Source organism: Fistularia commersonii, chromosome 11 (genome assembly GCF_037954325.1).
Source record: "Fistularia commersonii isolate RoL2024-O1a breed Wild chromosome 11, RoL_Fcom_v1.0, whole genome shotgun sequence".
Classification (NCBI taxonomy): domain Eukaryota; kingdom Metazoa; phylum Chordata; class Actinopteri; order Syngnathiformes; family Fistulariidae; genus Fistularia; species Fistularia commersonii.
This window is the reverse complement of record NC_141294.1, coordinates 13892512-13905888: the sequence shown is the minus strand read 5'-3', so window position 1 is coordinate 13905888 and position 13377 is coordinate 13892512. Positions and strand designations below refer to the sequence as shown.

The following is a 13377-nucleotide window of genomic DNA, read 5'->3' as shown; positions in this document are numbered from 1 at the left end:
TCAAAAGCCCCAAAATTGCGGCGTATTTCCTCCCCGGAGCCGCCGAGCAGATATGGGCATTCATTAGGCCGCCATTATCGCAAACCACAATCTCCTCCTGACCAGACCTCATTGTTCCGCTCGCCACCGCCGAGAAAGGAGAGGAGAAGAAGAAGAAGGAGGAGGAGGAGGAGGAGGAGGAGGAGGAGGAGGCACCTTGTTCTTCTGCCAGCTTTAAATCGCCGCCGACGAAAATATAAACGCTGCCATTATTTATAGAAACTACTTGTTTTTGATGTTGCTGACTTTCTCCTCTGCGTGTCAGGTTCTCACAACCCGGAGGTTTGAACACTCATCCGTAGATATACACAGATGTAAGCACACACACACACACACACACACACACACTCAAACCAAACAATCTGAGGTGCAGATGTCCGGCGTTCAAACCTCCAGAAAACACTCACGATCACCCGCCATGTTTCCTCCAGGTTTTTTTTTTTTTTTTTTATGGGCAGAAGATGAGCTCCTGCTGCAGCACATTCTTCTACACGGAGAAACCACAGCGAGATAAAGAAGCTGTCTGGACGAGAAGAAGCTCTTGGACGTTACTCACATTGGTGCCGTTGAGGAAGTTGCCGATGGCCAGCACGGTGGTCAGGATGTACCGCAGCGTTTTGTTCTTCTCCAGCTGGTCCATACCTTCCTTCAGATCCTGGAGAGGTTCGGCCACCTCCTGTGGGAACCCACACGTGCGATTCAGGTTATTCTTGTGTGAAAGCAACGGGAGACGAAGATCTGGTCTCACAGCAGGTCGGCCAGACGTCACGTTCCCGGTGGCCAGATTCACGTTTTCGGTCGATTCAGCTACGAAGGTAAAATCTTTGGATTCTTTTGGAGATGCTATGGAAAACTACGCCGTATTTGACCTATTTTTTTTATCTTGTTTTTAACCTTCTTTTGTTTTCCATTATCCTGTTTTTATTTTACCTACCTTCATTTATTATTTTCTTATTTTTTCATTGATTTTTCTATTTTTCATTGTTTGGTCTTACACTTTCATATTTTATCTTGTTTGAAATAATATTTTTACCTACTTTGTTTTCCATTACCCTCTTTTATTTTACCTTGTTTCATCTATTTTTTTTTCCTATTTTCCTTCAATTCATTTTTACTTATTTTACCTTTTTTAAAACTTGTTTTTACCTTCTTTTGTTTCCATCACCCTCTTTTATTTTAACTTGTTTCATCTATTTTTTTGTATTTTTTATTTTATTTTATCTTATTTTTCTTTATATTTTTTTCTTATTCTACTTTGTTTTGTCTTGCATTTTCTTTTTTTATCTTGTTTTAAATCATGTTTATACCTTCTTTTGTTTTACATATTCTGTTTCATCTATTTTTTTTCAATTTTTTCATTTTTTTTATTTCATCCATTTATTTTATTTTATTTCATATTATTTTGTTTTGCTTTTTCTTAATTGACGTTTTTTTAAAACTTGTTTTTAGCTTCTTTTGTTTCCATCACCCTCTTTTATTTTAACTTGTTTCATCAATTTTTTCGTATTTTTTATTTTCTTTTTTCTTTTTATTTTTTTCTTATTTTACTTTATGTCTTGTATTTTCTTTTTTGATCTTGTTTTAAATCATGTTTTTACCTCATTTTGTTTTACATATGCTGTTTTATATTACTTCATTTCATCAATTCTTTTTCTAATTTTTTTCATTTTTTTTTATCCATTAATTTTATTTAATTTTATATTATTTTGTTTTGCTTTGTCTTATTTGACTTTTTTTTTTTTAAATCTTGTTTATCCTTTTTTTGTTTTCCATTACCCTGTTTTATTTTACCTTGTTTCATCTATTTTTTGTTAATTTTTTTTCTTCCTTTACCTTCTTTAAATCTCATTATTTACTTCTAGTTTGGAAATGCTATAGAAAAACTACACCGTTGCAGAGAAAAGCCGTCTCATGAAACGTGCAACCTGGAAGTAGCTGAGCAGAAATTTGCCTCTTTAGCTTCGCTTTGGAAGGAATTAAAAACAAAAAATCAGAGTGATCATCTTCCCCCCCCCAATAAAGGATCTTTGATTTTGTTTTCGTCTTGGACCAAATGAACATCTGGAAAAAAGTCGGTTTTAGAGGACGCGTCTGCGTGACAGGCGCGTGCAGGCATCTGATCACCTTCTCGATGAGGTCGTAGTCCATCTTGAAGGCCCACAGCTGCAGGCGTGCCGACAGCTCCGTGATGGAGGAGAGGGTGAGGAGGAACTGCTCGGCGCTGCCCAGGGGAACGTCGGGGTTGACCAGCTGGGCCTCTTGGATCCGCTGCTTCTCCTCCTCCGTGGGGATCATCGTCAGGATTTTCTGTGAGGAAGGAAGGAAGGAAGGCGGAAAGGATTATCTTTCAAATCAGTAACGCTCTGTGAAATCTTTTAACGCGGTGTGTCTGGGAGGAGAGTCCAGGCCGCGGGAGAAACACCTCGCCGCCGCCGCCGCCGTTTCCTTGTTGAAAATACATCTCAGGACGGGACGGTTGAGGCGGGAGTTACCTCGATGCCCTCCTTGTTCAGTGCGTACTCGTCAAAGTTGAGGATGGCGGTCTTGATGGTGCGCGGCGGAGGTAAGACGGTCAGGCCGATGTTTATGGCGTTGCTCCGTTTGGAGTCCAGGACGATGATCTCCTGTCGCTTGCCGTCCACCGCCGCCTTCTGGGAAAGACAAAGAAAGTCCGTCGTCGGGATCCGTGCTTTCATGTGAGCCCATCAAGTCCAGATCCACCTGGAGGATCTGGATGGTCCACGATAGCATTTTTGAAAAAAACTAATAGTTAGCATCAGCCTAGCCCCTAGCTACCGTGCCATAGTCTACCGGTGGATATCCCATAATGCGCAGACTTCCTATCCCGTCCGCTTCCATCAGAGGACGATATCTCTTCCCTGGTGTCACCAGGCGTCCGCCATGTTATTTCTTTATGAAAATTACAGCTATTATTCCATCATTTCAGCTATTAGCATGTAGCCGCTAGCGCTACTGGTGTTAGCCTAGTGTTCTTGTCGAAATCTTCTTGTCTTGGCAAACGGACTTGATTTTGACAAGAATTCATCAGGACCTGGATGACGGACATCAGCGGTAGAAGCTCATCAGCGGCTCCCGACCCTCAACCCCCCCCAACGTCTCCTAACGTTCTATCTCCCCGTCCTTCTCCCTGGTCGAGGCAGAAGGCCGCCCACGTCCAAGGTTCCTGCACCGCTAGAAGGAAGCGTTCCCTGGCAGCCCAATGCTTTCTCTTGGGTGTGTTTTCTGTAGATGATCTAAAAGGGTTTGGCCTGGACCTGCTCTACGTGGAAGGTGTCGTCAGACGACCCCGTTGTGCTTCGGCGCAGCGGATAGAAAAGGTGACACGAGCGAACGAAAGCCACGCCGGCCGCGTCGGAGGAACAGATCGGCCACCTTCGTCACGGGAAGCTCCTTGGATTTGGACTCGAACAGCTGCTCCAGCTTGGACGTGTCCACCTTCAGCGGCTCCAGCTTGGACCACAGGGACTCCTTGCAGAATTTATGGCTCTTGCACTGCCATTCCACGGGACGGACCTCGTTCCAGAAGAGACGGATGGTCTTCTTCTTCTTCTGGAAGAGGGGCGCCTCTCCCCGGCTCAGCTGAGGGGAGGGCGGAGGGACGGGCGCCATGAACGGCGGCGGCGGCGGCATCATCTTGCCGAGGCCGGGGGGAGGCGGGGGGCAGCCGAAGAGGGGCGGCGGCGGAGGCAGGCCGGCGTTGCATAGCGGAGGCGGCGGCGGCGGCGGCGGGGAGAGCTCGCCGGACCCCATCAGATTGTCCATATCTAAAATGTCCAGGTCGTCCTCTTCTCTCAGATCGGTGAAGTCCATCTCCTTGATGCGGAGCTCCCTGGGCGCGGCCATCAGCTGGTCCCAGATGTGGTCGGACTCTTTCTTGGGCGCCGAGGGCGCGCCGCCGCCACCGCCGCCGCCGCCTCTATCGGCCGGCGCCGGCGGCGGCTCCTTGGAGGCCTCGGCCTCGGGAGGAGACGCCAGGCCTTTCACCAAATCCCCGAACTTCTCCGCCACCGCCCGGACACTGCCCTGGTTGTCCAGATGCCCCACCTCCGACTTCTTCACCTGCTCGTCCCTGGCCTGCCTGTGGGCTTCCAGCGTGGAGATCCTGCTGGCCAGGCTGGCCACCGAGGAGTCGCCCGTCTGCGCGTCTTTCTCGCATTCGCCGGTCTCCTTCTCCGTCTCCGCCGCCGCCTCCTCGTCCCGGCCGGAGGTCTTCTGAGCGTAGAGCATGTCCAGCATGAAGCGCTTGCTGTTGAGGATCTTGTTGCACTGCTCGTTCACGTCTCCGCCCTCCACGCGATGGTTCCACCGGCCTGCGGCGGCGGAGACAATGTGGAGACGCATGAAGGTCGTCGCCGGGAAGGTTCCCGCGATTCGCACGGAAACAAAGCGAGAAGATAAGATGAGCACCTGCTTCGATCTCATTGGCCAGCTTCTCCTCGCGCTCCTCCCTCTCCAGAGTGCTGCTCGTGGACGAGATGCTGGACGCCGAGCAGTTGTCCTTCTCGTTCAGCTCCTCGTTCTGCCTCTCCTTCTCGCTCAGCAGAACCTCCGCCTCCCTCTCCGTCGGACGCTCCTTCTCCGACTCCTCCTCCAAGGCGACGTCCTCGACCTTCCGCTCCCTCGTTTCTCCGGCGCCGGCCGACCGTCCTACCTTCTCCTCCGAAGCGACCCGCCGTTCTTCTCTGAACTCCTCCCTTCCTTGCCTGACGCCTTTCTTCACCTTCTCATCTTCTTCTAGAACTACACCCGTCCTGGTCCGACAGTCAGCGCCACCCTCCCGGTCCTCCTCTTCTGCAGGAGCCGTCCTTCCCGCCCGCCGGTTGTCCGGCTCCTCGGGAAGCTCCGCCGCCGAAGCTCCGGTTCGAGACGGGCTCGGCCCCGAGACGCCATCTGCTCCTGGAAGGGAAAAACACCAGAGGTTCCTGCACCATCTGAGGAAACCTTCACCGTCAGAGAATGAAAATATTCCAGGGAAAAAAAAAAGGTCTTTTTGAAGTGGGTAATTCACAAGGCGGCCGCGGATTCCCTGGTGAGCTTCGCCGGGGAAATGACTCCGACTTAAACACTTAATTAGCGTGTTGAAGGAAAGTAAACGGACACGTCCTGAGGTACGAAGCCGGCGTCGCCCACGACCACCTGAGATCTAAACAAGTAGGACCGCCCGCCTCTTCCCGTGAACCGCTCGCTCAACGCTTACTGGAAATACTCGTAATAATCGATGGGTTCTCCAGATAACTGATTGCTCATTTGTTATTATTTTGTAAAATAACCCGGCGGATTTGGGGAGAGCGGCGAAAAAATGACGAGCGCCTTGACAAAGGAATGCTAACAAAAGAAAACACGCGGATTAACTCGAACCGGCTGAAGAAATAATCCCACAATAGAACATCATTGAGGAGATGTTCTGTTTGTGTGCTTGTGAACGCCCAGTGGGTGGAAGGACTACATTTAAACACCCACAAGTACAACCACACTCTGAGAAACGGGATTTCCGGCGTGAAACGACGAGCCGTCGCACCCGCGCTCCCGTCCTTGAGAATAAGAATAAGAGCGACTTTATTTATCCCGAAGGAAATTGTTGCCCCTTCAGCCGCCTTCTGTCGAGGCAGAAGGTCGCCCACATTGAGATCCGCCCGAGGTTCCGCCCGCTAAAAGGCGAGGAGGAGGAGGAGGAGTCGGGGATCGAACCGTCGACCAACCGGGACAATGTCGGGATTCCGTAAACCGCCTTAAAGAGGTTGGTCTGTGATCCGGACCTGCTCCACAGATAAGGTGTCAACACACACCTCAGCTCTGCCTGCATATGAACACGAGGTGTGTGTGTGTGTGTGTGTTCGTACCCGGTGTTTGCTGAGCGGCGGCGTCCTCCAGCGAACCGGCGGGCGAAGGCGTGGTGCAGCGAGACGCCGAGCGACCGGCGGGGTTTGGACTCAAACACAACGTGATCTCGGTGCGTCCCCTGGCCGGCGCCCGGTGACGCTCGCGTTCCGACTCCTCGGCCGCCAGTCTCTCCACGGCCTTGTACCTGCGAGGCAGAGCGCAGAAGGTCAGCTCCAGACCGGGAGAAGGTTTCCATGAGCGCCACCGTATCCGCCTGCGGGCGATTGAGTTCAGAAGGAGCGGCGGCGGAGACAACTGGGCCGAATCGGCGGCGAAATGCGATCGCACGCCGGATCGCATCTAACCCGATGTCCATTCCACCGGGGGGGATGATGTTAGATGTTTCCTCACCTCTCGTCTCTGGCCTGCCGCGTCTCTTCTCTCTTGTCCACGTAATCTCGACTGGACGGAAAAAAGAACAACATGAAGAGGCGTGAACGGATTCACCCGTCGGCTGGAAATGTGGACTCGGGCCTCGGAGGACCCACTTGAGGCGGTTCCTCTCGTCCCTCTCGATCCTCTGAAGACGTTCCTCCCTCTCCAGGCGCCTCCTCTCCCTCTCGGCGGCCAGAGACTCCTGGTGCTGGCGGTACGACGAGCTCAGCAGGCCTCCGAGAGCCGGCCTGCGCGCCAGAAGGTCAGGAGATCATGTGTCGGACGCCATTACATATCAAATGTTCTCGCCGCGGAACCGCCGGCGTGCCGACCTGTCGGCTTTGGGGTCCGGCGTGGAGGCGGCGCCGCTACCGAGGCGATGCGTCGGCGACATCGGGGGCGGCTGCCGGCCCGGGTGGGGCGTCGCTGCGGCGTTAACTCTGTGGAAAGACAGGCGGATGAATCTCCCGATCCTGTGAGACGGAGACGAGGGCCGAGCTTCTAAAGGGCGCCGGGCCGGACCTTCTGATGGACCTCCGAGGTCCTCCTGTGAAGAAAAGCCATGCCGGGAGACCCCGAGAGGGACGGGCATGTTTACGTCTCACCCTTCATCTGGCTACTCTGCCTCAAAAACTACAACGTCGTCGGGGAGACAGAAAGCGCTCGATTCATTCCCGTCGCATGAACTTTGACCTCTGGCCTCAAACATCCAGGATGAACCCTGAGCAGCTCCTGGTGGAGCAGCGAGGAGGAACCGCCAGGACGTCTCTGACCATCTGAAACTGAGACCGACCAGGTGATTCATCAGAATACTTTTTGCATTCTTGTTCTCCTTTCCCTTTGGCCGCTCCTTTCAGGGGCCTCGGCCAATCACCTGCCTCCACCTGACCCTCGGCCAATCACCTGCCTCCATCTGACCCTCTCCTCCACACCGACCACCTTGCCCTCCATCATCAACCTCCTCTCTGGTGTTCCTCCACACCTCTTGCCTGGCTTCAGCGTCCTCCTACCCAGATCTTCTCCAGCTCTTCTCTGACTTTATCTCCTCAACATCTAACATGCTCTGTCCCTCTGATGGACGCCTTCCTGATCCTCTGCGTCCTCCTCGCTCCCACAGAGGAACCTCCACACTGCCATCTTCTCCTCAGTGTCTCCAAACACCACGGCTGCTCTTCACCTCCGTTTTCTTCACCTTTCCCTTCGTTCTGGACGATGCTCTTGATCTCACACACACACAAACACACTTGCATTATTCTGAAACCCACCATAGATACAACAATTTACCAATGAATGAATGAATGGATGGATGGATGGATGGATGGATGGATGGATGGATGGATGGATGGATGGATGGATGGATGGATGGATGGATGGATGGATGGATGGATGGATGGATGGATGGATGGAGAAGGTGAAGCTGAGGGCAGCAGAAGAGAAGAGTCCCGACGCCAACTCTTTGCAGAAACCGATATCCGCTAGAAAGGAATCGCGTGATTGGACGGGTGAAAATTCAGGTAAACAAAGCCGTCCCGGCTGTGGACCAATGTGGACAAACATCTCCACCGAATTCCGGCGGTATCCTGGCGTGGATCCCCCCCCCCTTCGTCCAATCAGACGCCAGAAGGACGCCGGAGCCAGAAAGAACCCGTCGGATTTTTTTGTTTTTTTTGCTCGTAAAGTTTCCGCAGCGTGCAAAATCTGCAGAGCGCCGCCTGGCGAGGGCTGACCCGCAAGCTCCGCCCCCTCCCGCGACCACGTGGCCGGGCCTTACCTCCGGGCCCAGCAGGGCTCTCTGCCGGCCGCCGGGGAGCCGGTCCCTTCTGACGGGCTGAAGATGCGAAGCACGGCGACGACGAAACAGAAAGAAAAAGAGAGAGAGTAAAAGAGAGAGAGAGAGAGAGTCAGACACTCCGAAGAGGGAGGCGTTAGTGTGGAGAAGGTCGAAGGTGAAGGACAGAGCAGACGGGGTGCAGGAGGGACCACGATCCCTGCTGCCGCCTCCGCTTTGGGGAAATTTGGGGATTCTGCATCTGCGAAAGATGCTGCTACAAATGCTTATAAATTGAGATCGGTGCAGGTAGGAGGCATCAGGGATGCATGAGGAGAAGGAGGCTGGGGTTGGAGATGCAGGTGGAAGCTGAACAAACCAGACAACCAAACACGGATGAGTGATTTGAGCTTTTCAAACGAGCGGAGGAAGCGATGACTCTTTGCTCTGGAGGCGTTTGGCGAGCCTCGGGCCGCCGGCGGCGGTGACGGGACGGGAGGACGGGGTGAGGAGGAGGAGGAGGAGGAGGAGGAGGAGGAGGAGGGGTTCAGTTTCCACGCGGTGCAGAAGCAGATGGGCCGAAGCTCCCAGCGTCTACCTGAGGCTTCCGGCTCCTGCGGGGGCCGTCTCGCTCTCCGCCGGGCTCCGGGGGCGGCGGTCGGGGGTCGCGGGGAGAGGAGGCGGGGACGGGAAGGGGGCGGAGCCACGCACACACGGGTTCGGAGGGGCGGGACCCGGGCCGGCGGGGACGGAGCGGCCGGGCGCTCTGAAGGTCCTGGGTTTGGGCGCCACGGACACGGGAGGGGAGGTCCGGCTCCGAGGGCCGACGCGCCGGCCCGGACCCGCCGGCTCCCCGGCTCTACGGAGGACGGCGCTCATACACTTAAAGGTCAAACACACGTGGGGGGAGTCGACCACGGCGGCGGCGCCACTAGGACGACAAGATACAAGACAGCAGGAGTCCAGACGGGAAGGAAGAGGGAGAAGAACTCTTTAACCATCCAGCACCAAGTACCTGAGGAGGCCCTGCCTACGGGACTCTGTGACCGGATGACTTTCATCGTCCTCCTCCTCATCTTCCTCCTCCTCCTCCTCATCTTCCTCCTCATCCTCGTCTCTGTGAGGTTTTTCAATCGGAGGAAAGGGAGGATTCGGCGCAGGCAAACGGGAAAGCAAAGAAATGAGAATCACAACTCCGCCGCGTTTCCTCGGGACGAGATTCCGCCAGCTTGTCAATAAAGCAGGAGAGCGTTAGCGTGGAGGACAGGGAGGAACGTTAGTTCTGTTAGAAACAAGTACAAGCACATCACTGAGGACTTTCCGGGTTTCATCGGAAACCAGCGGGACGTTCCGACACGCTTTCAAAAACCGCTTGCTGATTTTTCGGCGAAAGCGAATCGTCCCGTCGCGGCGTCCGAGGAGCTCCGTCAGGACCGGGAGGTTCTTATCTGGACGAGCAGCCACGGCGCTCCGAGCCTTGCGGAAGGCCGACGGAGGAAACGGCGTTCACGCGCGCTTCCTGTTCCCGTCAGAAGAAGAAGTTCTTCAGGTTCTCTTCAGCTTCCCTTCCTCACCTCTCGCTGATGTCCTCCACGTGATGGCCTCCGAAGGGCAGGAAGTGGCCGGCGTGCGGGTGGGGGCCGCCGGGCGACGCCGGCGCCGACGCGTGGCCCCTGCCGTTCTGGAGCGAGTGCCGCCGGCTGCGGCGCCTCTCCAGGCCCCGCCTCTCGTTGGGGCCGCCAACGCTGGACCGCCGCCGGTCCTTCCTGCCGCTCGGAGGGAGCTGGGTCTCGTCGTCGCCGTCCTCGTGGCGGAGAGTCGCCTGGAGGGAGAAGAACACGCCGGTGGATTCAGAGATCTTTAAAAAGCCTGGAACAGGCCGAGGAACATTCTTTACCTCGTAGATGTTCAGCTGCTCCACCAGGTCCAGGTCGGTGCCCTTCCTGCTCAGGTGTCTCTGGGTCAGGGTCTCGATGCCCTGCTCCTCCAGACTGTCCACCATGTCGTAATAGGAGTCCTGGTCCGGGAGGCCTGCCAGGGTCTGACACACACACACACACACACACACACACACACACACACACACACACACACACACACACACACACACACGCACAGAGACGCTCATGTCGGCGCCGCCTCGTCTCTGTCGAGTTTTTAGACGAAATGTTGGAAGGATTGCGCGAATGCCACGAGAAGGTGAGAGCGCGCACCTTGTTGACGAGGGTCATGGCGAACACCAGCAGCTCCGTGTCCACCCCGTCCTTCTCGTCCAGGATCTCCATCACGTTCCACCACAGCCTGGTGCCTGCGACGGGGAAAACGGCTCAAAGCGTCACGTGGTTTGGCGGTTCGGACGGACGGACGCTAAAAGGTTTGCACATTTGCGCGGATCCCGGTGCGTTCCTGCGAAAGCGTGCGCCGGTCACCTCTCTTGGCGTCCACGGCGTCCACGGCCTTGATGAGCAGGCCGGCGTTGGCCTCGGTGTACTCCACGAACACCAGCAGCAGCTTTAACGCCGTCTTCACCACCAGACGGAACTGGGGGGAAGGAGACGCGCCGTGAAGAAAATACACGTTTCCCTGCAAAACCCGGTGTTTTCGTTCCGCGTGCGGCCAAAATAGTTTATTGTTCCACACAAGTATTTCCTGTCGGAGGCGTCTTGAGTGGATTGATAAGAGCCGTGCGGGAAACGCAGGAGAAGGAAGCCGTGGCTCCGCTATGGACTTTTTTTTTTTAAAGAGATTTCAAGACGTTCGCTGTAAAAATTAGCATGGGGGGAGTTCCAGGCTCGCTGCGCCCCTAGTGGCCGCAAACGGAACTGCAGGGAATGGACAAGGTCGTATTTACGTGTAAATAATTACTCGTGTTTTTAAATGATTGGCGAATGTCTATGTGATGTTTTACTGAATGGGTGAGCTTGTATGTCGCTATATATCGTGTGAAGGGTTGTATGTAAACACAACTTTTTTTGTATCTTTTTTGTATTTTTTTTCAGATGTTGATTTTTTCAGATCTTAAATGGACTTTCGGAAGAACTTTGCCGTATTAAATCAGGGTATATAGAGGACCCTTTCTCACTTGTAATTATGGCATCGCCAGCGATCTCTTCCTCCTCCGCCCACATCACAAGCCATCTTTCCACGCGATCATGTCTAGATGTCGTTTTTGATGCATAATAGTAACGCCCTTGGAAGCCTTCATAGCCTTTATACGTTGCTTTTGCTTCGTGTCTTGGCTGCGTTGCCATTTTATTCACGCGCCGTATCGTCACGTTCGTGAATTTTGATTTTCTCGCTCTCATATTGGTATCATTACATTTCTTCCATATTTCAAGGATAGAATTTTCTCGCACTTTGTATCTTAAAAAAATGGATCTGTATCTTAAGGGGCCGCTGTATTTGACCTTTTCTATGACGTAAGAATGAGTGAGCGATTGGTTGAACGTCTGTATGTAAGTATTTAATTGAAGTGTATTTTATTTGTGTTAGTTCCTTTTTTTAATTTTAGTTCCAAATTGAAAGATTGTTGTGATCTTGAAATATTAAAAAAAAATTCTCGACGCTCAAAATATACGTCACATTTGCGGAAACTGGTCTACCCATCAATTTGTCGAGACTTGCAACCACAGGTAGGCAAAATATGAAAAAGCAATATATACAGTGGTATCTTTATTTTAGATGTCAAAAAGTAACTGCGGCTCCCGGTGTTTTCTTTTCCAAATGTGTCTTTGGGTGTTAAAGGTTGCCGACCCCTGGTCTTTTTGATATTTTCATGTATGAATGCGAGGTTGTGTGTGACTCCACTCGGTGTGAATGATCGTACGTCTCAGCTTATCGGCCTCACGGGTGACGAATGAAAGCATAATGTCTGTGGAGGTTCTCGGTCGTCTAGCTCACGGTGAATTCTTGTGAGAATCTTCTTATCGTGCTAACTGGACTTGGATTTCTTCACGTCTCCGGTCGTGCTCCTCCGGAGAAGAACCGAACAAGCCTCTAGTCCAGGGGTCGGCAACCCGTAACACCCAAAGAGCCATTTGGACCGGGTTTCCTCGGAAAAGAAAATACTGGGAGCCGCAATTACTTTTTGACGTCTAAAATAAAGGTACCACTGTATATATTGCTTTTTATTACCTTTACACTTTGTATAAACAAGTGTGTTGCTTCTGAAATTCACAAAGTATTACAGAGAAAATTAAATTTTATTAATGTAATGAACTCATTTTGAGCTTTGGGCTTTCAGAGCGTGTAGCGGAGCCTTGACCTGAATTTTAAAAATAAATCGGGAAAAAATCACTGTGTCAGTAAACAATAAAAAATAAATATTTACAAAATATCTTCATAAATATTTATTTTACCTGGTTTATGGGACTTCTGCTCCTGAACTTCTGCGCACAACATCTGCAAATCGGGACTTTACCGGCTGGCGGGTATACCGTCTTATTTTGAGCGGTGAAAAATAATGAATATAATTTTATTTAATATTTCAAGATCACAATAATCTTCCAACTTAGAACTAAAAGTTAAAAAAGGAATTAACACGAATGAAATACACTTCAATTAAATATTTATCATTTATTTTCCCAAGCCGCTCGGAGCCGCGGTGTAGAGATGGAAGAGGAGCCGCGGGTTGCCGACCCCTGGTCGAGGCCGAGACGAAGAAATTTTGGGAAATTCGAAGAAATGTCTTCGGCGGTACCAACCGAGAAAGAGAGCGTCACGAAGCTTCTGTCGCGTATCTCAGAAACCACAAATTCTTCATACATTTGCAGAGAAAAAAAACAAAACCCAAATCATCCCCCGTGTGTGTGAAAGCCGGGCGCACAATCCGGCCACTAGAGGGCGCTGTTGCCCGCGGTAACCGAGGTTTACGGTTTCACCGCATGTTTTTTTTTTTTTTTCAGATCTCGGTCACGTCGACGCAGGAATGTTACGGCGGCGTCCGGAGGAGGAGGGCGAGCGTGCGGCGCTTACCTTGGAGCCGACCAGGCTGTAGAGCCACTGGACCGTCTCGCCGTGAGAGATGAGGCCGTTCATTCCGTCCACGAACAGCATGATCTGTCCGAGAGCTGGGACACGACACACACGGGCAGGGAGGAGGCCGTAAATCATCCCGCCATCAACTTTTTTTTTTGCTGCTCCGCGTTTGTTCTCTGAAAGCGCCGACCTCCAGAAGGAGGAGGAGAACAGCTAATGCCTGATCTGGATGTTTTTCTACATGCTTTCAAACAAAACCCTCTTCTCCTCCCGGGGAAGCTGCCAGATATCTGGATGGATGGATGCGCGGCGGCGGC

General features: G+C 52.3%; 1 protein-coding gene across 9 annotated transcripts in view; it reads right to left on the bottom strand.

The window, feature by feature from the left end:
• fhod3b (formin homology 2 domain containing 3b) overlaps positions 1-13377 on the bottom strand; it is a 134030-nt gene that overhangs the window by 19937 nt on the left and 100716 nt on the right. For 6 of the 9 annotated variants that reach the window (XM_086155083.1, XM_086155085.1, XM_086155087.1 and 3 more), the window contains 16 exons: positions 13058-13152; positions 10513-10624; positions 10297-10391; positions 9981-10124; positions 9658-9905; positions 9099-9200; positions 8087-8143; positions 6648-6755; positions 6429-6563; positions 6292-6342; positions 5901-6085; positions 4468-4956; positions 3433-4370; positions 2532-2690; positions 2164-2346; positions 596-715 (listed from right to left, as the gene is read on the bottom strand). In XM_086155083.1, coding sequence (XP_086011209.1) covers positions 596-715; positions 2164-2346; positions 2532-2690; positions 3433-4370; positions 4468-4956; positions 5901-6085; positions 6292-6342; positions 6429-6563; positions 6648-6755; positions 8087-8143; positions 9099-9200; positions 9658-9905; positions 9981-10124; positions 10297-10391; positions 10513-10624; positions 13058-13152 — 3221 coding nt within the window. The remainder of the gene's footprint in view (positions 1-595; positions 716-2163; positions 2347-2531; positions 2691-3432; positions 4371-4467; positions 4957-5900; positions 6086-6291; positions 6343-6428; positions 6564-6647; positions 6756-8086; positions 8144-9098; positions 9201-9657; positions 9906-9980; positions 10125-10296; positions 10392-10512; positions 10625-13057; positions 13153-13377) is intronic. The other 3 variants (XM_086155084.1, XM_086155092.1, XM_086155088.1) reach the window with 2 other exon arrangements.